This window comes from Ursus arctos, unplaced genomic scaffold, assembly GCF_023065955.2.
Source record: "Ursus arctos isolate Adak ecotype North America unplaced genomic scaffold, UrsArc2.0 scaffold_26, whole genome shotgun sequence".
Lineage (NCBI taxonomy): Eukaryota > Metazoa > Chordata > Mammalia > Carnivora > Ursidae > Ursus > Ursus arctos.
This window is the reverse complement of record NW_026622941.1, coordinates 39,292,772-39,316,782: the sequence shown is the minus strand read 5'-3', so window position 1 is coordinate 39,316,782 and position 24,011 is coordinate 39,292,772. Positions and strand designations below refer to the sequence as shown.

Here is a 24,011-nt window from a genome sequence, read left to right as displayed (position 1 = left end):
TCCGTCTTTTCACCTGCAGGCTTACCTGCAACAAGTTCAAGATCTGGTGATATTAGAAAGCATAATTCTGCAGACTTTAGGTAAATTTATTTTTCTTTAAAATATTAAGAAATGTATGTAATGTAAAATTTTAAAATTTGCAAAATAGGAAATAGGAAGAAAATCTCTAGTGAAGGTTTTTGCAAATTATAGAGGTTGTGGAATGCAGTTTGACCCTGACCTATACCATAGAGAGAAGTCAGGTATAGCCGTCCTTTGGAATAGCAGTTAGCAGGGTTTTTTTTTAATTCTACGTTCATGACTTGCTTTGCAAGGTGGGTCAGTTTTTAACGTTATGATAAATAATGGCAGAAACTAAAGAGCTTTTTTCCTTTCATGGATCTTTATGATCTGTTTGTCATTATATTTAGATAACAGCATTTATTTTGAAAATTGGTTAAGAGTTTATTTTTTTTTAAAGAGGTCATATAGTTTTGTTTTTGTTTTTAGATTTATTTATTTATTTAAAAGATTTTATTTATTTGAGAAAGAGCGAGAGAGAGCAGGAGTAGGGTGAGAGGCAGAGGGAGAAGCAGAATCCCCGCTGAGCAGGGAGCCTGATGTGGGACTGCAGGATCCATGACCTGAGCTGAAGGCAGATGCCTAACCGACTGAACCATCCAGGCGCCCTTTGATTTATTTATTTGAGAGAGAGAACAAGCGTGCACGTGTGCACAGCTATGTGGAGGGAGGGGCAGAGGGAGAGAATCTTCAAACACACTCCCTACCCCCAGGCTCCATGCAGGATGTCGGGGCTCGGTGATCTCATAACGCATGAATGAGATCATGACCTGAACCAAAAACAAGAGCTGGATGCTCAGTGGACTGAGCACCCAGGCACCCCTCCAATCAGTGTTTAGAACAGCAGAGTGGAGGTGGAGAAATTTCAGTTCTAATGGTTGATGGGCAACCCTGATGATTATCTATTATTATTTTTATCAGAGATACTACCTTTAAAAGCTTAGCAAATTTGGAAAATAAAGATTTTTTTCCTAGTTCTTCTGGGCTATTTTTCTCTTCTCTGGGTAAGGCAGGAGTTCATGAGTTGTGTTGGAAAGTTACTGGTACACCTGTATTTTATTGCATGTCTGTACACAAAATTCTTCAAGGTTTATCTCTCTCTCTCTCTCTCTTTTTTTTTTTTTTTTTAGCATATGTGCTGCCAAAGTGAGCACTCAAAGCTTATCTCTGAAGTTAATTTCTGTTAATTAGCTTTTTACTTTAAATTATCTTCAAAGTAACTGTATTTTAGGGGACAGTGATATCTTTCTGGTGGAATTAATTTTTATTAATATTTTAATGTGGAAACCAGTAAGATCTAATTCGCATGAATCATTTGTCCATTGAGAATAATTTTCTATTAGAGATTATTGGTTCCTTAGGGGTCTTGAGACTGCATTAGCTTTATTATTTAGTTAAAAATATGATTGTCTTTGAAGAGAATGTGCCTTAGAGAAGAGTGTGCTATATGTGTCGTGTGACCCTTTTAGCCTCTGAACAGTGATTTTGGGAGAGGAAAATGAGGGAGGCTTTTAATGGTGACTCAGATAAAAGAAGTATAAAATGTCTCGGGTATCTTTAGCTTTTTAACTAAAGTACTTTTTTTTTTTTTAGGCTTTGAACTAACAATTGATCACCCACATACACATGTGGTAAAGTGCACTCAGCTGGTTCGAGGTAAGGCATCCCTACTTGAAATGACTGTCTTAAATTGTTTTACCATTTAATTGCTATGATTTATGGTGGACATATATGTAACACAGCTGCTTTGTCTAGAAGTTAAATTGAAAGGATTACCTGGCTCAAATCAAAATGAATGTTTCTAACTTGGGATTTTTCTGCTGGGTTCTTAAAGTTTTTAGGTGATCTCCAGTTAAAGTGAACTAGCCTCTTGAGGGTGTTTGTCAGAGCCTGGAGCAGATTTCATAAAGTCAGATGACAAATATCTAATAGCAGTTTAAGGATATCTTGGGAGAGGTGATCTTAATGTGATTCTTAGATTGATTGTCCTAGACAGCCTTTCTTTTAATTTAACCTTAGTGGCTGTAATTGCATGAAACCTTGTTCTTCTTATTTAGTGTAAATAGTAATGTGAATATATAGACACTTGTGCATTGAAGTGCCTTATAATTTTGTAGATGAAACTGATAGTTGTTAGCCTTATTTTATATTTTGCTTATGTGTGCTTTATCTGTAAATTCCCAAAGTTTTCCTAAGTTTTTTGTATTTAGAAAGCATTAGGTTTACATTGAGTAAGGATAAGGTTAAACAAAGGTGGATATATCCTGAAATTGAAAAGACTAAGTTTTAAGGAAAATTAAGATTTACTTTATTACCCAGAGCAGTTTTTTGGGGAAGGGGGGATGTGTTTTGTTTTTTCCCCCTCTCCGTTGTAGTATATCAGGTAATTTATGTTTTTGATGATTTGAGGTCTGAATCACAGGCTATTCAATTAAAAAAAATTTTTTTAAGCACAGATCACTTTTCCCAAATATACAAAGGCCTTCTGGGTTCTGATCTTGCCTCCATATTAGTTCATTTTCTAGTTCAGTATTTTTCAGTGAACCCTTGCATCAGAATTTCTAGGTTACCTATTAAAACTGCATGTGTCTTTCTTCAAACATACTGAGTCACTCTTTAGGAAGGATGTCCAGGAATTGCATTTTAAACAAGTACTCCAAATACTTGGTGTGCAGTGTAAAGCTTGAGTTCCTAGGTCTGGAAGCAGGATAGTTGTAATTAAAAGTTACTGATTTGTCTTCTTTTGTAGAATGCTAAACATCAGGTGGTCAGGGACCAGATCTGCCTTAATTCGTTATTATGTTCTCTACTTGGAAATGTTAAATGCTTACTAAATAATTGAGAATGAATGGAACTAATAACTTTTCCCCTCCCCCCCCTTTTTTTTTTAGCAAGCAAGGACTTAGCACAGACGTCTTACTTCATGGCAACAAACAGGTTTATATTTTAATATTTTTCCCTTCTATTTTTGGGATAGGGCTTTACTTGGGTTGGAATTGTCACTTTTTGAGGGGTATATGGAAAGATATCAGGTCCAGCACTTAGTAAACTAGAACCCAGAAACCCAGGATGGATCTTTGATACAGTGTATTAAAGATAATTCTCTAGTAAATGTTGATTTTTCTGTAGTTTTTATATTTTACCTTAAATTTCCAAGGTGCTTTTTAATTTGTTAAGGTGATGTAATTATGTAGTACTGATTGTTTGAAAGCCTACTCAATTCTGCATGTCTTCCTTTGCTTTAAAACATCCCAAGAGCAGGGGTGCTGGCTGCTCAGTTGGGAGAGCATGTGACTCTTGATCTCAGGGTTGTGAGTTGAAGCCCCATGTTGGGTGTGGAGATTACTTAAAAATAAAATCTAAAAAAATAAAAATAAAAAATAATCCAAGAGCATAGTTCTATAAGTTTAGGTAAACTTGGGGTTGATGTGACTGAGAATCTAATTTGGAGGATTTTGCAGTAATTATGGTATTTATTTATTTATTTTAAAGATTTTATTTATTTATTTATTGGAGGGAGCGTGTGCGTGTGCGTGTGTGTGTGTGTGTGTGTGTGTGAGAGAGAGAGACTAAGCACACATGAGCAGGGGGAGGGGCGGAGGGAGAGGGAGAGCGAGAGGGACAGACTCCCCGCTGAGTGGGGAGCCCAACAGGCTTGATCCTAGGACTCTGAGATCATGACCTGAGCTGAAGTCAGATGCTTAACCAACTGAGCCACCCAGGTGTCCCAATAATTACGATATTTAAAAGTTCCTTTTTCTTCCCCCATTGCCAGATAAATGTGCGTGTATATGTGTGAAGAGTTAAGATGGTTTTTTCTTCTTCCCTTTTTAAAACAAAAATTAATACATGATTTGTATTACCAAATTACTCGATCAGTCTCCAATTGATTGTTCATGGAAATAAAGATACTCCTATTGACTGTCATTTCATTTTTATAGCCTGATAGGAGAACTTTTTGAAGTAAACCATCAATTAAGCATATTTACAATTGAGAAAGTGATTGTCTATTCATTATTTTAGTTTATTATATCTTTATTTTTTTAATTTAAATTTAATTCAGTTAACATGTACTATAATACTAGTTTCAGGGGTAGAATTTAGTGCTTTATCAGTTGCATACAATACCCAGTGCTCATTACATCAAGTGCCCTCTTAAATGTCCATCACCCAATTACCCCTCTATTCATTATATTAAATAGACCAGACCTGTGATTGGCAAGAGATAAGATAATTTTAAGGGGGTTTTAAGGATTTGATTTAGGGATTACACATAACTGAAAATCTTATAATTTTCCTTAAGTTCTAAGCTGCTTCTCAGGATAATTGATCCTTATTTTAAAAAAACTGAGTACTCTGTCTTTCTGGTTTTGGTCCTGGTCTTTCGTCAGTGTGTGGGATTGAATGACGTATAGCCAAAAAATTCAGAAATGTTACCTGAGCCAGGTGGGTTAATGGAAAATCATGTTGAGTGCTGTATCAGAGCACTGGAGATTTCTTACCCTTCTTACTCTCCAGTGTTTTTTAATTTTTTTTTCTTTTTAAATAATGGAGAGTTTTAACTTTGGGTTCAGAATTGAGAGCTCATGACACTCTCTTGTTTCCTTCCCTCTGATGTCAGCCTGCATTTGACCACATTTAGCCTGCAGTACACACCTCCTGTAGTGGCCTGTGTCTGCATTCACCTGGCTTGCAAGTGGTCCAACTGGGAGATCCCAGTCTCGACTGATGGGAAGCACTGGTGGGAGTATGTTGACGCCACTGTGACCTTGGAACTTTTAGATGGTAAGTTTTAGAGTAAGGGACCTTGGAAAGCACTTGCTCTTCATCTGTCACATATCTGGCCCAAAGTGACTTGATTCAGATGAAAATAGTTAGTTGAGGTTATTCTTGTTTTTTTACTTCTGCTTCTCTGAGTTTTTCTTAAATGTTCTATTTCATTTGTAGAACTGACACATGAATTTCTACAGATTCTGGAGAAAACCCCTAACAGGCTCAAACGAATTCGGAATTGGAGGGTAAGAATTATTGCTGTCAGCTTGTGGAACAAAACCAGTTTTTTTGTCTTTTGACTGCACAGTGAATATACCAGAAATGGGTATGTACCCCAGGCTTGGAATTTCCCTTTTCCTAGTTACGTAATAATCGTGACTTAAGCTTCCTAGCCTGGATACTGGCCCAGAAGTCAATGGTGATAGGTGATAGCAGGATTTGTTTTGTGTTGTGTAACTCTTGTGATACAGTCATTCGGCAACATTGGTTGAATGTTTTCTGTGTGGAGACTGTTAGGGAGAAAATATGGCTTCTCTGAGTCATATAGTATTGGGTTGTGGTAGAGGAAAGAGAGTTACAAGGTTAGAGCTGGTATCATTCTGCTTTGACATTATTTGCTTTTTAAATGGATTTTAGAATTTTGTTTTTATATAGATTACAGGCTAAAGTTGTATTTCAAACATTTTTCAAAGTCTTATAAAATGGAATCATTCTTTTTTTCTTTGGCATTAGGTAGAAAGTTCATACAAAAATGTTCCCTGTGGGGGCGCCTGGGTGGCTCCGGTCAGTTAAGCATCTGCCTTTGGCTCAGGTCATGATTCCGGGGTCTTGGGATCGAGCTCCCTGCTCATCAGGGAGCCTGCTTCTCCCTCTTCCTCGTGCTCTCTCTCACTATCTCTCTCTCTCTTTCTCTCAAATAAATAAAATCTTTAAAATAAATAAATATGTTCCCTGCATTCTCAGAAATCCAGGTTGAAAAACTTAATTTCATTCTCCTGAGTTTAGTGAATTGTAGAAAATGAGTTTGCCTAGGATTCAAAGGAGGCTTGAAAACACATAGGTCATCACTGGTGATCATAGGACACCTCACCAAAATTTCTGGAATTTGCTTTTAGACTAACTGCTGTCATAAGCAGCCATAAGGCATAGACGTTCATGAATGAGTTTTAGAAACGCACAAATTAATTTTTTTAATTGGCTTGTTAACATTGGTATAGATTGCTGTAACTTTTTGGGGGTGTGATGGAACACAACGTAAGATTACCGTTCTAGCAAATTTTTGATTATACAGTTAACTTATAGGCATTATGTTGTACAGTAGGTTTCTAGGACTTACCTTGTATAACTGATTTGGTACTCTTTTACTAATATGCCCTTGTTTTCCCCCTCCCCCAGGCCACTATTTTACTCTGTCTATAGGAGTTTAAATCTTACATGCCTCACATAAGTGAGATCATATTTTGTCTTTCTGTGTCTGGCTTTTTTCACAGCAAAAGGCCTTCCAGGTTCATTCATGTTGTGGCAAATGGCAGGATTTCCATCTTTTTTTTTTTAATTGTGGTAAAATGCATATAGCATAAAAGCTACCATCTTAACCATTTTTAAATGTGCAGTGCAGTAGTATTAAGTATATTCATATTGTTGGGGAACCATCATTACCATTCATCTGTGTGATTCATTTCAGTTTGTAAAACTGAAACTTCATACCCATTAAATAACTCTCCCCCTTCCCGCTCCCGCCCCCCAGCCCCTGACAACCGCAGTTGCACTTTCTGTCTTTGCCATTTGTCTACTCTTAAGTACTTCATGTAAGTGGAATAATACAGTATTTGTCTTTTCGTGGTTTATTTCACTTAGCGTAATGTTCTAACGGTTCATCCATGTTGTAGTATATTGTAGAATTTTGTTTCCTTTAAAGGCTGAGTGATACTCCATTTTATGTATCCACCACACTTTGTTTATCCATTCATCTGTTGATGGACACTTGGGTTGCTTCCATATTTTAGCTACTGTGAATAATGCTGCCATGAGCGTGGGGTATACAAGTATGTCTTCAAGACTTTGCTTTTTGTTCTTTTGGTTTTATACCCAGAATTGGAATTGCTGGATTGTATGGTAGTTCTGTTTTCAATTTTAATTTTTTTGGAAGTTGTTTTTAAATTTTTTAATTAGAAAAATAAAAAGATTTTGAAGTCCAGATTGTTCCTTTTTTTTTTTTTTTGGTTACCTGTGCCATTGATCTCATATTTGGGAAATTGCCAAATCCACTGTTGTGAAGCCTTTGTCCTGTTTTCTTCTAAGAGTCTTATTGCTTTAAGTCCTTTATCCAATTTTGAGCTAATTTTGTAATAGGTGTTAGGTAAGGGTCCAACTTCATTCTTTTATGTGGATATCCACTTTTCCCAGCACCATTTATTAAAAAGACTATCCTTGGGGCGCCTGGGTGGCACAGCGGTTAAGCGTCTGCCTTCGGCTCAGGGCGTGATTCCGGCGTTATGGGATCGAGCCCCACATCAGGCTCCTCCGCTATGAGCCTGCTTCTTCCTCTCCCACTCCTCCTGCTTGTGTTCCCTCTCTCGCTGGCTGTCTCTATCTCTGTCAAATAAGTAAATAAAATCTTTAAAAAAATAAAATAAAATAAAATAAAATAAAATAAAAAGACTATCCTTTCCCCGTTGAATGGTCTTGGCATCTTTGGCAAAAATCATTTGACCATATATGTAAGGGTTTATTTCTGGGCTTTCTCTTCTGTTTCATTCATCTGTATGTTTCTTTATGCCGGTGTCACATTATGTTACTGTACAGTGATTACTGTAGATTTGTAGTAAGTTTTGAAATCAGGAGGTGTGAATTCTCCAGTTTTGTTCTTCATTTTCAGATTGTTTTAGCTATTTGGGGTCCCTTGAGATCCCATATGAGTTTTAGGGTGGCCTTTTCTATTTCTGCAAAAAACATTGGGATTTTGATAGGGATTGCCTTGAATTTGTAGGTCGCTTAGGGTAGTAATGTTCACATTTTAACAATATGAAGTCTTTGAATCCAGAACATGGAATGAGTTTTCCATTTTAGGTCTTTTTTTAAGTTAAAAAAAATGTTAAAAAAAAATTTATTTATTTGCCGGGGGTGGGGGGATAGAGTGAGAGCGAGCACAAGCAGGGGGAGCAGTAGGCAGAGGGAGAAGCAGACTCCCCGCTGAGCAAGGAGCCTGATGTGGGACTCATCCCAATGACCTGAGCTGAAGGCAGACACTTAACCAACTGAGCCACCCAGGCATCCCTTCCATTTAGGTCTTACTTCATTTCTTTTAGCAGGGTTTTCCAGTTTTAATTGTACAAGTCTTTGACTTCCCTGGTTAAGTTAATTCATAAGTTTTTTTTTTGATACTATTGTAAATAGGATTGTTTTCATAATTTCCTTTACAGATTGTTCACGTACAGAAATGCAACTGAAATTTATGTGTTGACTTTGTATCCTGCTACTTTGCTGAATTCATTAATTCTAACTTTTTATGTGTGTAGAGTTTTCTATATAAGATCATATCACCTGTAGGGGCGCCTGGGTGGCTTAGTCAGTTAAGTGTCTGCCTTTGGCTCAGGTTATGATCCCAGGGTACTGGGATTGAGTCCTGCATCTGTCTCCCTGCTCAGCGGGGAGTCTGCTTCTCCCTCTCCTGCCCCTCCCCCTGCTCATGCTCTCTCTCTCTCTCTCTATCAAATCACTGAAGTCTTTTTAAAAAAATTATATCCTCTGCAAACAGATAATTTTACTTCCTTGCCAATTTGAATGCTCTATTTTTTTTTTTTTTTGAGAGAGAGAGATCATGAGTGGGGAGGGGCAGAGGGAGAGAGAGAATCTTAAGCAGACTCCATGCTCAGCACTGAGGCTGACGTGGGGGTCCATCTCACAACCCTGATATCATGACCTGAGCCAAAATCAAGAGGCGTTTAACTGACTGAGCCACCCAGATGCCCCTGAATGCTTTCTTTTGCCTACTTGTTCTGATGAGAACTTCTAGTACTTTGTTGAATAGAAGTGAAAGGAACATTCTTCCTTGTTCTAGATCTTAGCAGAAGAGCTTTCAGTTTTTCACTGTTGAATGTGATGTTTGCTTTGAGTGTTTCATATATGGCTTTTATTGAGGTAGTTTCCTTCTATTCTTAGTTTGTTGGGTGTTTTTATCATGAAAGGGTGTTGAATTTTGTCAAATGCTTTTTGTGTATCTGGAAGATGGTATGTTTTTTTTTCCTTTATTGTGTGTATGTGGCATATTATGTGGATGATTTTTGTATGTTGAACCATTCTTGCATTATAGGAATAAGTCCTGCTTGGTCATAGTGTATAATCCTTTTAATATGGTGCTAAATTCAGTTTGTTAGTACTTTTTTTTTTTTTAAGATTTTATTTGTCAGAGAGAGAGCGAGCGCACAAGCAGGGGGGGAGGCAGCAGAGGGAGAAGCTGACTCCTTGCTGAGCAGGGAGCCTGATGCAGGACTTGATCCCAGGACCCTGGGATCATGACTTGAGCCGAAGGCAGACAGAAGCTTAACTGACTGAGTCACCCAGGTGTCCCACTTTGTTAGTATTTTGTTAAGAATTTTTACATCAGTGGTCATTAGGGATATTGGCCTGTAGTTCCTTGTAATGTCTTTGACTTTGATATCAGGGTAATGGTGGCCTCATAGAATGAGTTGAGAGGTGTTGCTTCCTCTTCAGATTTTTGGGAAAGTATTAAAAAGATTCACCAGTAAAGCCATCAGGTCCAGGGCTGTTCTTTGTTGGGAAATTATTTTGTTATTAATTCAGTCTCCCTACTAGTTACAGATCTGTTTAGATTTTCTATTTCTTAATGGTTTATTCTCAGTAGGTTTTGTGTTTCTAGAAATTAGTCCATTTCATCTAGATTATCTAATTTATTGGCACAGAGTTGTTCAGAGTACTCTTTTTGAAAAAATATTTTTTAAGTCAGGTTTATTGCGGTATAATTTATGTAGAGTAAAATTCATTCTTTCCCCCCCTCCTTAATGTCCGTCATCCAGGTCCCCCACCCCTGACCCTCTCCCCTCCAGCACCCTGAGTTTGTTTCCTATGATTAAGAGTCTCATGTGGTTTGTCTCGCTCTCTGATTTTGTCTTGTTTTGTTTTTCCCTCTCTTCCCCTATGATCCTTTGCTTTACTTCTTAAATTCCACATCTGAATGAGGTCATATGATAATTGTCTTTCTCTGATTGACTTATTTCATTTAGCATAATACCTTCTAGTTCCATCCATGTTGTTGCAAATGGCAAGATTTCAGGATTTTTGATTGGTGAGCAGTATTCCACTGTGTGTGTATATATATATATCACATCTTTATCCATTCACCTGTTAGTGCACATCTGGGCTCTTTCCATAACACAGCTATTGTGGACATTACTGCTATAAACATTGAGGTGCATGTGCCCCTTCGGATCACTACATTTGTATCTTTGAGGTAAATACTTAGTAGTGTAATTGCTGGGTCTCAGGGTAGCTCTATTTTCAACTTTTTGAGGAACCTCCAGCTGTTTTCCAGAGTGGCTGCACCAGCTCGCATTCCCACCAACAGTGTAATAGGGTTCCCCTTTCTCTGCATCCTCTCCAATATCTGCTGTTTCCTGACTCAATTTTAGCCATTCTGACTGGTGTGAGGTGGTATCTCATTGTGGTTTTGATTTGTATTTCCCTTATGGCAAGTGATGTGGAGAATTTTTTCATGTGTGTGTTGGCCATTTGGATGTCTTCTTTGAAGAAATGTCTGTTCATGTCTTCTGCCCATTTCTTGATTGGGTTATTTGTTCTTTGGGTGTCAAGTTTGATGAGTTCTTTATAGATTTTGGATGCTAGTCCTTTATATGATAAGACATTTGCAAATACCTTCTCCCATTCTGTTGATTGTCTTTTGGTTTCTTCTTCGATTGTTTCCTTTGCTGCGCAAAAGCTTTTTATCTTGTTGAAGCCCCAGTAGTTCATTTTTGCCTTTGTTTCCCTTGCCCTTGAAGACGTGTCTAGCAAGAAGTTTCTGCGGCCACAGTCATAGAAGTTGCTGCCTGTGTTCTTCTCTAGGATTTTGATGGATTCCTATCTCACATTTAGGTCTTTATCCATTTTGAGTCTATTTTTGTGTATGATGAAATGGTCCAGTTTCATTCTTTTGCATGTGGCTGTCCAGTTTTCCCAACACCGCTTGTTGAAGAGACTGTATTTTTTCCATTGGATCTTCTTTCCTGCTTTGTCGAAGATTAGTTGACCGTACAGTTGAGGGTCTATTTCTGGGTTCTCTGTTCTGCTGTGTGTCTGTTTTCGTGCCAGTACCATACTGTCTTGATGATTATAGCTTTGTAATAGAGCTTGAAGTCCGGGATTGTGATGCCACCAGCTTTCATTTTCTTTTTGAACCTTCCTTTGGCTACTCGGGGTCTTTTCTGGTTCCACACAAATTTTAGGATTGTTTGTTCCAGCTCTGTGAAAAAAGTTTGTGGTTTTTGATAGGGATTGCATTAAATCTATAGATTGCTCTAGGTAGCATAGATATGTTTTTTTTTAAATTTTATTTATTTATTAGACAGAGATAGAGACAGCCAGCGAGAGAGGGAACACAAGCAGGGGGAGTGGGAGAGGAAGAAGCAGGCTCCTAGCGGAGGAGCCTGACGTGGGGCTCGATCCCATAACGCCGGGATCACGCCCTGAGCCGAAGGCAGACGCTTAACTGCTGTGCCACCCAGGCGCCCCAGCATAGATATTTTAACAATAGTTTTTCCATTTCTTTGTGTCTTCCTCAATTTCTTTCAAGAGCGTTCTATAATTTTCTGAGTACAGATCCTTTGCCTCTTGGTTAGGTTTATTCCTAGGTATCTTATGGTTTTGGGGTGCAATTGTAAATGGGATTGACTCCTTAATTTCTCTTTCTTCTGTTTTATTGTTAGTGTATAGAAACACAACTGATTTCTGTGCATTAATTTTATATCCTGCCACTTTGCTGAATTCTTGTACGAGTTCTTGCAATTTTGGGGTGGAGTCTTTTGGGTTTTCCACACAGAGTATCATGTCATCTGTGAAGGGTGAGAGTTTGACGACTTCTTTGCTGATTTGGATGCCTTTTATTTGCTGATTTGGATGTCCTTTATTTCTTTTTGTTGTCTGATTGCTGAGGCTAGGATTTCCGGTACTATGTTGAACAACAGTGGTGATAGTGGACATCCCTGCCATGTTCCTGACCTAAGGGGAAAAGCTCTCAGTTTTTCTCCTTTGAGAATGATATTTGCTGTGGGCTTTTCTTATATGGCTTTTATGATATTGAGGTATGTTCCCTCTAACCCTACACTCTGAAGAGTTTTAATCAAGAAAGGATGCTGTACTTCGTCAAATGCTTTTTCTGCATCTATTTCGAGGAGCATATGGTTCTTGTCCTTTCTTTTATTAATGTAGTGTATCACTTTGATTGATTTGTGGATGTCCTTTTGAGCCATCCTTGCAGCTGAGGAATAAATCCCACTTAGTTGTGGTGAATAATTCTTTGAATATACTGTTGGATCCTTTTGGTTAGTATCTTGGTGAGAATTTTGGCATTCACGTTCGTCAGGCATATTGGTCTGTAATTCTCCTTTTTAGTGGGGTCTTTGTTCTTAGGATCAGGTAATAAGTTTGGAAATTTTCCTTCCATTTCTATTTTTGAAACAGCTTCAGAAGAATAGGTATTAATTTTTCTTTAAGTATTTGGTGTAATTCCCCTGGGAAGCGATCGGGCCCTAGACTCTTGTTTGTTGGGAGATTTTTGATTACTGCTTCAGTTTCCTTGCTGGTTATGGGTCTGTTCAGGTTTTCTGTTTCTTCTTGTTTCAGTGTTGGTAGTTAATTCATCTCTAGGAATGCATCCATTTCTTCCAGATTGCCTAAGTTCAGAGTACCCTTATAATCCTTTTTATTTTTGTAGAATTCATAGCAACGTCTCCACTTTCATTTCTGTTTTCAGTGGTTTGAATCTCTGTTTTTTTCCTAGACCATCTAGCTAAAGGTTTAATTTTATTGATGTTCTCAAAGAACCAACTGCTAGTTTTATTAACTTTTCTCTATAGTTTTCTATTTTGTTTATCTCTGCTATAATTTTTGTTATTTCCTTCCTTCTGTTTGCTTTGGCTTTAGTTTATTCTTCTTCTGGTTCCTCACATTATAGTTTGTTACGTTGAGATCTTTAATGTCAATGTTCACAGCTATAAATTTTTCCCTTAGTGCTGCTTTTGCTGCATCCCATAAGTTTTGATATGTTGTGTTTTTGTTTCCGTTCATCTCTGAGTATTTTCCAGTTTCCCTTTTGATTTTTTTCTTTGATCCATTGGTTGTTTAAAAGTGTTTTTTAGTTTCCACACTTTTTTGAATTTTCCAGTTTTCCTTTTGTTACTGATTTCTAACTATCTTGTTGTGGTCAGAAAAGCTAATTTGTGTGGTACCTATCTTTTAAAAATCTGTTGAGACTGTCTATGGCTTCACATATGGTCTGTCCTGGTAAATGTGCCATGTGTACTTGAGAAGAATGTTTATACTGTTGTTGGGTAGGGTGTTCTGTATATGTCTGTTGATCTAGTTGGTTTATTTTTTTAAAGTTCTCTGTTTCCCATGAGAGACTATGGACTATGAGAAACAAACTGAGGACTTCAGAGGGGAGGGGGGTGGGGGAATGGGATAGACCGGTGATGGGTAGTAAGGAGGGCACGTATTGCATGGTGCACTGGGTGTTATACACAACTAATGAATCATCGAGCCTTACATCGGAAACCGGGGATGTACTGTATGGTGACTAACATAATATAATAAAAAATCATTAAAAAAAAAAAAAAAAAATGAAAAAAAAAAAAAAAAAATAAAGTTCTCTGTTTCCTTATCTTTCGTCTGGTGGTTCTGTCTGTTGTGGGTGGGTATTGAAGTCTCCAAGGGAAGTCTTCTGTCAGTTTTGATTGTCTTTTATTAGGTATGCAAATGTTTATAATTGTTACAATTGCTAAATTCAGCCTTTTATTAATATATAATGTCCTTTTGTGTCTCTTGAAACCTTTTTTGTTTTAAAATATATGTTGTCTCATATTAGCGTAGCCACCCTTGCTCTTCCTTGGTTACTGTTTGCGTGGTATATGTTTTTCCCTCCTTCCATTTTCAACCTGTTTGGGTCTTAGGATCTCAGTTGCTTGTAGACAGCATATAGCTGGATCATATATTTTTATGCATTTTGACAATCTTTGTCTTTATTGGACAGTTTAATCTGTTTACATTTAAAGTAATTATAGATAACGTCATTATGCTTATGCTGTTTATTTTCTACACGCCTTGTAGCTTTTTTTTTTTTTAAGATTTTATTTATTTATTCGACAGAGATAGAGACAGCCAGTGAGAGGGGGAACACAAGCAGGGGGAGTGGGAGAGGAAGAAGCAGGCTCATAGCAGAAGAGCCTGATGTGGGACTCGATCCCACAACGCCGGGATCATGCCCTGAGCCGAAGGCAGATGCTTAACCACTGTGCCACCCAGGCGCCCCCGCCTTGTAGCTTTTTTTTTTTTTTTTTTAATTTTAAGATTTTATTTATTTATTTGACAGAGATAGAGACAGCCAGTGAGAGAGGGAACACAAGCAGGGGGAGTGGGAGAGGAAGAAGCAGGCTCATAGCGGGGGAGCCTGATGTGGGGCTCGATCCCATAACGCCAGGATCACGCCCTGAGCCGAAGGCAGACGCTTAACCGCTGTGCCACCCAGGCGCCCCTCGCCTTGTAGCTTTTTGACCCTCATTTCCTGCATTACTGTCTTTTAGTTGATTTTTTCATAGTGAAAATTCTAAATTCCATTTTCATTTCTTTCGTGTATATTCTATGTTTGTTTTCTTTGTGGTTACCATGAGGATTACGTTTAACATCATAAAGTTATAATTTGAATTTATACTGGTTTAACTTCAGTAACATATAAAACTTCTCTTCTTTATAGTTGGGTCCCCATATCTTTTAGTTGTTGAAGTCACAGAATTGTCTATACATTGCATGCCCCAGAACATAAACTAATAATCCTTTTTTTTAAACAGGTTTTTTTTAAAGATTTTATCTGTCAGAGAGAGTGCGCACGAGCACAAGCAGGAGGAGAGGCAGGCAGAGGGAGAAGCAGGCTCCCCAATGAGCAAGGAGCCAGATGTAGACTTAATCCCAGGATCCCAGGATCATGACGCAAGCCAAAGGCAGACGCTCAACTAACTGAGCTACCCAGGCATCCCTAATAATCCTTTTAAATGCCTTAGGGTCCTAAATTGAATAGAAAATAAGGCTTGAGTTACAAACAAAAGTTACAGTAATACTAGCTTTTACACTAATAATTGTGTTTTTTTCCTTAAAATGTATTAATGTATTAACCATGTAGAAAACAAGAAGCACAGTCATAGACCATTGTTAAAACAATAGTAGCTTTTGGGGCACCTGGCTGGCTCGGTTGGTACAGCATGGGACTCTTGTTCTCAGGGTTGTGGATTCTAGTCCCACGTTGAGGGTAGTGATTACTGCTAAAAAAAAAAAGTAGCTTTTATAATTGCCCATGTATTTACTGAAGATCTTTATTTCTTCATATGGCTTTGATTTACTATATAGTCTCCTTTCATTTCACGTTGCAGGACTTCTTCGAGCACTTCTTGGACAACTGACTGGTTTAGTAGTCATGAACTTCGTCGGCTTTTACCTATTTGGAAATGTCTTAATTTTTTGCTCACTTTTGAAGGACATTTTTGCTGGATATAGCGTTCTTGGTTGACAGGTTTTGTTCTTCTAGCCCTTGGAATGTATTGGTTCATGGTCTTCTGGCCTCCAGCGTTTCTGATGAGATACCTGCTTGTGATCTTTTTGAGGATCCCTTTCACCTGTTGATTCACTTCTCCTGTTGCTTTCAGATTCTCTGTCTTTCACTTTTGAAGTTTGATAGGTCTTGTGTGAGTCTCATTGAGTTCATCTTACTTGGAATTTGTTGAGCTTTCGTTTCTATTACTGTCTTTATCAAAGTTGGGAAGTTTGCAGCCATTGTTTTTTCATATATTCTCTCTGCCCCTTTCTTTCTTTTCTCCTTCTGGAGTTTTCATGATGCATGTGTTGGTCCAGTTGATGGTATCCGATAGGTCCCTGTTCACTTGCTTCAGTCTTTTTTCATTATGTTCCTTAGATTTAATGATTTTCATTGTGCTATCTTAAAGTTTGCTGATTCTTTCCTCCACCTGTTCAAATCTGTGTTTGAATCCCTTTGGTGGATTTTTCCTCGTGGTTACTGTACTTCTCAGCTCCAGAATTTCTTTTTGGTTTTCTTTTAGATTTTTTACCTCTTTATTGATACTTACATTTTGTTCATATATTGTTTTCTTAATTATCTCCATCACTTCCTTTAAGTTATTTGAATATATTTAAGGGAGTTATTTTAAAGTCTTTGTGTGGTGGTGGTTCTGTCATCTGATTCTTTTCAAGGGCTGTTTCTGTTGATTTATTTTTTTTCTTTGAATGGGCCATACTTTCCTGTTTCTTAAAATGCTTTGTGATTTTTTTGTTGGACACTGGACATTTGAATCTAATAATGTGGAATCTAATCAGATTCCCAATCAAATTTCTGTTCTTTTGTTATTATTTTTGGATGGGGGGTGGGTTTGATTTTGAATGGTGTCTCTGCTGAGGATCAGCCTGAGGTATATTCTCACTTCTTTTCTGATTCTTTCCCTGGGAATGTGTGGTCAAAATTTTCTGATTTTCTCTGTATATGCAGTTGTGTTTTAATATCCTGCTCTTTAATGTCTGGCTCCCAAGATGGGAAAAAAGCAAAAAATGAAGGGGAGAAAGGGTGCTGGTCCTTTAAGTCTCCTGGAAGTCACTTTAGCCAGAGGGCGAGGAGCTTGCAACAGTAGAGGGAGGCGCAGTAACAGTGACTGCCTGCCTCTTAGTCTGTACCTCTTTGGCCAGAAGTGCAATCAGGGGTCAGAGCACAGAGTCTGATAGTTGCAGGAGAGAGTCTTTTTGCTGGTACTGGCTCCCCCAGAGTGTGTAAGCTGCTCCAGCAGCAGGTGCACAGCTGCCTCCATTGTGGCTGGGGTAGGAGATGGGAAGTTGCTAATGTGCTGAGAGGTAAAATTGATGTAAATTAACCCCAATTTACTATCCAAGGCTTACCCCAAAAGTTGCAAGCCTTTAACAGACTCCAGTGTTCCAGAATAGTTACATTGGACGAATTCTGCCAGTGCAGTTGTTGTCTGAGGGGGAGAGATTCCTGGTGCTTCCTACTCTAACATTATCCGAGAATCCTTCTCCTCCTTTTTTAAGGCTAAGTGTGATTTCATTGTGCTTATATACCACATTTTGCTTATCCATTATCCATTAATGGACATTTCAGTTGCTTCCGTATCTTGGCAATTGTGAATAATGCTGCCGTGAACATGGGAGTGCAGAGATCTCCTTGAGATCTTGTTTGTATGACTATTGACTGAGGGTTTTTAAAATCTTACTTCTAGTGGTTATAATTAATGATCTTAGAGTAGCTGCCTACCTATGGCTATCCAGAACTTCCAGTGTTGCAGGAAGCAGTCTCCTCATTCCAGTTTTTCTTTCCATTTTATAAATTACCTGAGGTGAAGAGATGTCATTTGCTTCATTCTAGGCATGCCAGGCTGCCAAGAAAACAAAAGCAGATGATCGAGGAACAGATGAAAACACGTCAGAGCAGACAATTCTCAATATGATTTCCCAGAGCTCTTCAGACACAACAATTGCAGGTTTAATGAGCATGTCAACTTCTTCTACAAGTGCAGTGCCTTCCCTTCCAGCCACTGAAGAATCATCCAGCAACTTAAGCAATGTGGAGATGTTGCAGGGCGAGCGTTGGCTGTCCTCCCAACCTCCTTTTAAACTGGAACCTGCTCAGGGTCATCGGACTAGTGAGAATTTAGCACTTATGGGAGTTGATCATTCTTTGCAACAGGATGGTTCAAATGCATTTATTTCCCAGAAGCAGAATAGTAAGAGTGTGCCATCAGCTAAAGTGTCACTGAAAGAATACCGTGCAAAACATGCCGAAGAGTTGGCTGCCCAGAAGAGGCAACTGGAGAACATGGAGGCCAATGTGAAGTCACAGTATGCATATGCTGCCCAGAATCTCCTGTCTCACCATGATAGCCATTCTTCGGTCATTCTGAAAATGCCCATAGAGGGCTCAGAAAACCCCGAGCGGCCTTTTCTGGAAAAGGCTGACAAAGCAGCTCTCAAAATGAGAATCCCGGTGGCAAGTGGAGATAAAGCTGCCTCTTCAAAACCAGAGGAGATAAAAATGCGCATTAAAGTCCATGCTGCAGCTGACAAGCACAATTCTGTAGAGGACAGTGTCACAAAGAGCCGAGAGCACAAAGAAAAGCACAAGACTCACCCATCTAATCATCATCATCATCATAATCACCACTCACACAAGCACTCTCACTCACAGCTTCCAGCTGGTACTGGGAACAAGCGTCCAGGTGATCCAAAACATAGTAGCCAGACAAGCACCTTAGCGCACAAAACCTATAGCTTGTCTAGTTCTTTCTCCTCTTCCAGTTCTGCTCGTAAAAGGGGCCCCCCTGAAGAGACTGGAGGAGCAGTGTTTGATCATCCAGCCAAGATTGCCAAGAGTACCAAATCCTCTTCCATAAATTTCTCCTTCACTCCTCTTCCTACAATGGCCCAGTTGCCTGGGCATAGCTCAGACACAAGTGGCCTTCCCTTTTCACAGCCCAGCTGTAAAACTCGAGTTCCTCATATGAAACTGGATAAAGGGCCCACTGGGGCCAATGGTCACAATGCAACCCAGACAATAGACTATCAAGATACTGTGAATATGCTTCACTCCCTTCTCAGTGCCCAGGGTGTTCAGCCCACTCAGCCCCCTGCATTTGATTTTGTTCATTCTTACGGTGAATATCTGAATCCACGGGCTGGTGGAATGTCCTCCAGATCTGGCAATACAGACAAACCCCGGCTACCACCTCTACCATCAGAACCTCCTCCACCACTTCCACCCCTTCCTAAGTAAAAAAAAAAAGAGGAGGAGGAAAAAACTTCCTTAAAAACATTTTTTTTTTTTTTTAACTACTGATTCTGGACTAAGGAAATTACTTCCCTTATGAAATATGTCACCCTTCTTGGACTAGGGAATAATTAATATTGACATGCAGGTGGGAGGGTGGTAGAGGGGCTTGGTAATTATATCTACTGCCTCAGAAATTTAACTATTTTATTATAGTTTTTACTGGTATTAGAGAGGTGAGAATGTGTTGAAGCTGTGAAGGATTAAGAATACTTTCTCTGTTCTTGGCCTCTCCACCTCCTAATTAGGTTGATTAGAGTTGATGTCTTCCCTCTTCTTGCCAGGACTGAAATATGGAGGGTTTGTTTTATCAGACAGTTGTGGATTCTTTTGGTGTTTAATATATCAGAAGAGAGGAAGTATTTAAACGTCAAAATCTTTTAAGAGACTTTTAAAAAATAATTTAAAGAAAGTAAGTTATCTGTTTAGTTTTTTTTATATCATCGGGGAGGGGATAGGGATTTTGCTGTGTGTATGAGATACATAGCAATGACTCCTGGGGGGTGGGATTGGAGGGTGGGGGGTGTGTAGGGGGGATGGGAGGGTAGGCTTTTGGCCTTGAGTTCTGTCTGATAGGCTCCGGCCACTTGAAGTGTTGAGACCTTTAAGTGTGTACGTAAGTGTGGGTATGTGTGGTTTTAAGTGTGTGTGTTTAAAAATCATGTTTTATCTTTCCCTCCCTGTCCCTCACCATTTTCACTTCCCAACAGTCTACTAGAGAGAACACGGTGTGGCCTTTAGAACATAAAGGAAGGAAGAGGCATGTGTTAGCATGGTATTTTCCCATTTCTTTATGTTGTAATTGAGTGGTAGCCTTCTAAATTCTAGTTTGGGCAAGTGCAGCCAGTGGCCTGTTTCTGGACTCCATTATAAAAACTTCCCTTTTACCCCTTTTTCCTTTGGATGCAGAACAAAGGTGGGGTTGAGGAAGAAGGATTGGAGAGCAAGGCTGGCTTCTGCCCTACAGAATTGGGTGTGTCTTTTTTTCAAGTTGGGCTTTGGGAAAGTGTTCAAGTGAGAGCAATCTCAGGGTCTCTGAAGGGAAGGGGATGTGCTCTATATCCTGCCTCTGAAAGCCCAGACCATATATGAGAGTAGTTCTGAGAGAAGCCATGGACCTAGAGGATACTGAAAACAATGAAATTGTGATTGGGTATTTTTAGGATATTGTATTTTAAATTGCATTATGAATGTAAGACTTGCTTTTTATCTGTATATCTGAAGGGAAACAGCTGCATCCTTAAATTTGCAACCTATATGACTTCAGAGGTTGGAGCTTGTGAATTTAACAGTACTGATGTCATGAGGGTGAGCAAGCCTAGCCCACAGATGCAGGTTGTCCATCTTTGGTGGCTTTAGTTTCTAGGCAGAGGTTTTTCAGAAGATTTTCTAAGAGTCCTTAAAAAAAAGAAAATGGATCCAGGAGTCCTGTTATGGGTGCTTGATTATCCCAGATTTCAGGATAGTTGGTGTTCAAGATCCCAGCAGTCAAAACTTAACACTTTTGTTGAGGAAAGAAATCTTTCCAGGGACTAGAAAGAATTCTAAGCCAGGTTGTCTAGCTGAAAATGCCACTAAGCCACAGATCATTTGATGTGATATTCTTTGGTCTTCATGGTATTTTTTGCTATGGAAAAGATGATGCAATTTGAATTTGTCTTGTTGTTTTTAATGCAGCTTCCTTTACACCAAATATTCTGTATAGATATATAGAAAAATTGAATATTTTTCATTGGAAGTCATAGGGAGACAGGAGTTGTACATGTGCTGCTGCTTGCCAGGAACAGGTTGGGGAGAAAACTGAGGCAGTTGGAATTGTTGATGCACTGGAAGGAATTTGTACAGGAAACCTTGAGGTGAATTAATGTCCTGCATCTCTGCATATTTGAACTGTCTAGAGTGCCTGCCATTGCTGTGTAAAATGAGCTCTCTGCCGACCTATAAACCATTAATACTTAGAATGTTAGTTCATTTTCACTGATGGCATTTTCCTGTATCTCCCTGATATTTTCTGTGTTGTGCTAGGTAATTGGTAGATGTGTGATGTGTTTACTAAATCTAGGCTTTCTATTTGTTTAGATTTTGTTTGGTGGAGTCTGCTTTCCTTCTGACCTTCCCAAAAGTTTATTTAGTTTGGATCTGTATGTTTGTGGAATTGATCACTGATTTGATTATGAAAATGCCTTTTCCAGCATTCAGTTTTTCTCATCAAATGTCACATATTTTCTAATCGTATGCACTCCTTCACCACAGAGGCAGACATATCCACTTGGCCTCAGAGCAGTTCTCCATGGCATCTGTAGTTAGTTCCTTAGACCTTGTGTTAGGACTGAACTAGAAAAAGTGCTTACTAGAGCCTCAGAGCTGCTTCATGCTGTGCAGTCTGGCCTTTGCACTAGTAGTTCATCGCTGATGTAGGTCAATTTAAAGACCTCTATATTAATGCCTCCGGATACTGTTTTAAGATACGGTGTCTGCTTTTAGATCTGTGTATATGTCTTGAATGTCCTGTGTGCTCTGCATGAAGCTGCTGCATTTGGGTTAGCAGATATGCCTGTCGACTAGCATGTATATTGTTCAGATTACATAAATTTAGGCTTCAAAGGCTTGCGTGGTTTCTAAACTCTGTGTTTTCTCTATGCTCACACCTTCAAAGGGTGAGAAAGGGGATTTATACATCCAAAGTTAGTCTAGTTAAACATGGCTTTTTTTCTCCTTTTAACCTAGACTATCAAGGATAAGTGGTGGTAAGCAGGCCTGGAGCCTCAAGTTCTATAAATCTCATTACTAAAACCTTGCGTGACTCTTATGTTGGCAACAACAAACACCTGTGGAATGTCCTTAGGGCTTTTAATCAGATACCTGTGTTACTGTTGGCTGAACTCTAGTGAAGCATTAATTTAAAGCTAAATTGGTCTTCTGCGATATCAGTTATGCTTTTTGGGTTTAGAAAATATGTAGGAATTAGTCTAACCTGCTCACTCATGAATCAATGTGTTTCCATATCTGAGACTCTCAGCTTCCTTTTTTTTTTTTTTAATTATTTTGTGTTTTGATTCAGTGTATCATTTTTCATAGTTCTGTATTATTGACTTCACCGGTGTTGATAGAAACAAAAACAAATCGCCAGTTGGAACAGCAATGGGTTAGGATATAGAAGTAAAATCATGGTAACATCAGTGCTGGATTTCCTTAAGCTTCTGCTACCTAATTCCCCATGTTGAAAATGCATACCCCTCATACTTTGCTTCTGGACAAAGGCAGTTAGAGGGGTCTTAGACCAGTATGGTAGGATTTTAAAAATCTTTGTTTCCCCACAGAAACAGGAGTTGTGGGAACTTGGGAACAGATTAATTTTTTTAAAGGATTATTCTTTTGTCAGTGAGTTATTTTGATACTAATGCTAGGAAAAGGGATATTCTAGAACATCTTAAAGTTGGAGTACAAATATTATCCTCTTGGGTTTGGGAAAATTTAAGCAGTCTATGCAACCCTTCACAATGGTGAGAAATAAGCCCTTTGCAGTCCCAACCAAACTTTCAGTGACTTTCATACCTCCCCAGAATTCCTGTGTTGCTGCTTGTTAACACCCGGCTTTTAACCGAAAACTGAATGTTTGCTCCTGATGGTTTAAGAAATGTTTGTATTGTATCACACTATCAAGTTTTATTTTGTCTTTTTATCCCTCTGTGGTTGTGAGTTTGAAACAAGCATGGTACTGTAATCCTACCTGATAGAGTGGTCTGGAATGAGAATTATTTTCTAAGTGGGAGACCCTTCCATTTTAATGTTTCTAAAGTTTTTAATATGAACTTGGCATTGGAAAAGGGAGGGAAAGAAAATGTTTACTAAAAAGCAGTGTCTGCTCTTCCCCTTTATGAGTGCATATCTGTGGTTGAATGAAGAGAAGAGAAAAGACTCTTGGGTTTTCCGTTGCCATGTTAAGCATGGAGAGGGATGCTTGACAGCATGCTAATTGAAGCCAGAGCAGGTATGTCTCCATCAGGTTACAGGAACTCTTCAGTTGAACGCTGAGGACCTAACTGGTTAGTGGTAGATCACATTGGAATTGGTTACAAGATGGAAGTGCTGTCTGGGTTAAGCCCCCAAAGAAAAGAATGCAGCAGCCTAACTTAGCGTTTAGACCTAGGTTTCTGGATTTGAAACTGACCTTTCCCTCACCCTGCTCCACACACCTGAAACTGTCCGTTTTCTTATCAGACCAAAGAGCAAAGAAGAAGAAAAAAAGTAAAATACTTTACCAATCTATGTCACTCAGGTACAATTTTGTGGTAATATTTTTGTCTGTTTTCTTTGTATTGCTCTTAAGAGTCCTTTCTCAGCATACTATTCTGCTGTTGCCTCTGTCTTCCTTGGGGCACCTCAGTTCTGGATGCTACCCCGGGGATCTCTACTGCTGTTATGTGATTGATAGGATGTAAGTGACCATTACAGTAAGGGCTCTTTGTAAAAAATTCAAAAACATTTTTAAAAAATTTAAAAAAGGATGTTGTATACATTTTATAGTCTGGCTATCAGTTTGATATCTTGCTGTCAAGTATGTTTCTCAATATGTATTTATCCATCCCATCAATAAATGTTAATGATAAAACACTCATCTGATTGTTGCTTATGTGTCCTAAGTCTTCAAATTAGTCTATAACTGTCATTTTACTGTTACGATTACAGTTTTTAGTTTTGGTAGTAATATGTACTTTCTGACTACACAAGATCCTGTGGGAATTGAACTCATTGGAAAGACTAAGATTTGGTTGTCACAGTGAACCTGGTAGTATAAAGTATGATGTAGTCAGAGGGGGGAAAAACCCTCACTCAATGTAGCATTCTTGGTGGTGCCTGGAAAAATGGATAGTGAAAACTCACTGTTTTCCTGGAACATATAAAACCACATACACAAGGTAAATCTTGTAAATAACACATTTAAAGAGAAAGAATTCTTATGCTAAAATACTCCAAACTTACAACACAAAGTTAGCAGAAGCTGTAGTTTAAAAACTAAAAGGAAAAAAATATCAATTTGACAGAATGAATGATG

At 38.7% G+C, this 24,011-nt stretch overlaps 1 protein-coding gene across 2 annotated transcripts in view; it reads left to right on the top strand.

Moving 5' to 3' along the window:
• Positions 1–23,573, top strand: part of CCNT1 (cyclin T1) — a 61,032-nt gene extending 37,459 nt beyond the window's left edge. For both annotated transcript variants that reach the window (XM_026501992.4, XM_057318765.1), the window contains 6 exons: positions 20–80; positions 1,654–1,716; positions 2,952–2,997; positions 4,682–4,845; positions 5,008–5,078; positions 17,498–23,573. In XM_026501992.4, coding sequence (XP_026357777.1) covers positions 20–80; positions 1,654–1,716; positions 2,952–2,997; positions 4,682–4,845; positions 5,008–5,078; positions 17,498–18,901 — 1,809 coding nt within the window. In that variant the 3' untranslated portion in view covers positions 18,902–23,573. The remainder of the gene's footprint in view (positions 1–19; positions 81–1,653; positions 1,717–2,951; positions 2,998–4,681; positions 4,846–5,007; positions 5,079–17,497) is intronic.
• The last annotated feature ends 438 nt before the right edge of the window (positions 23,574–24,011 follow it).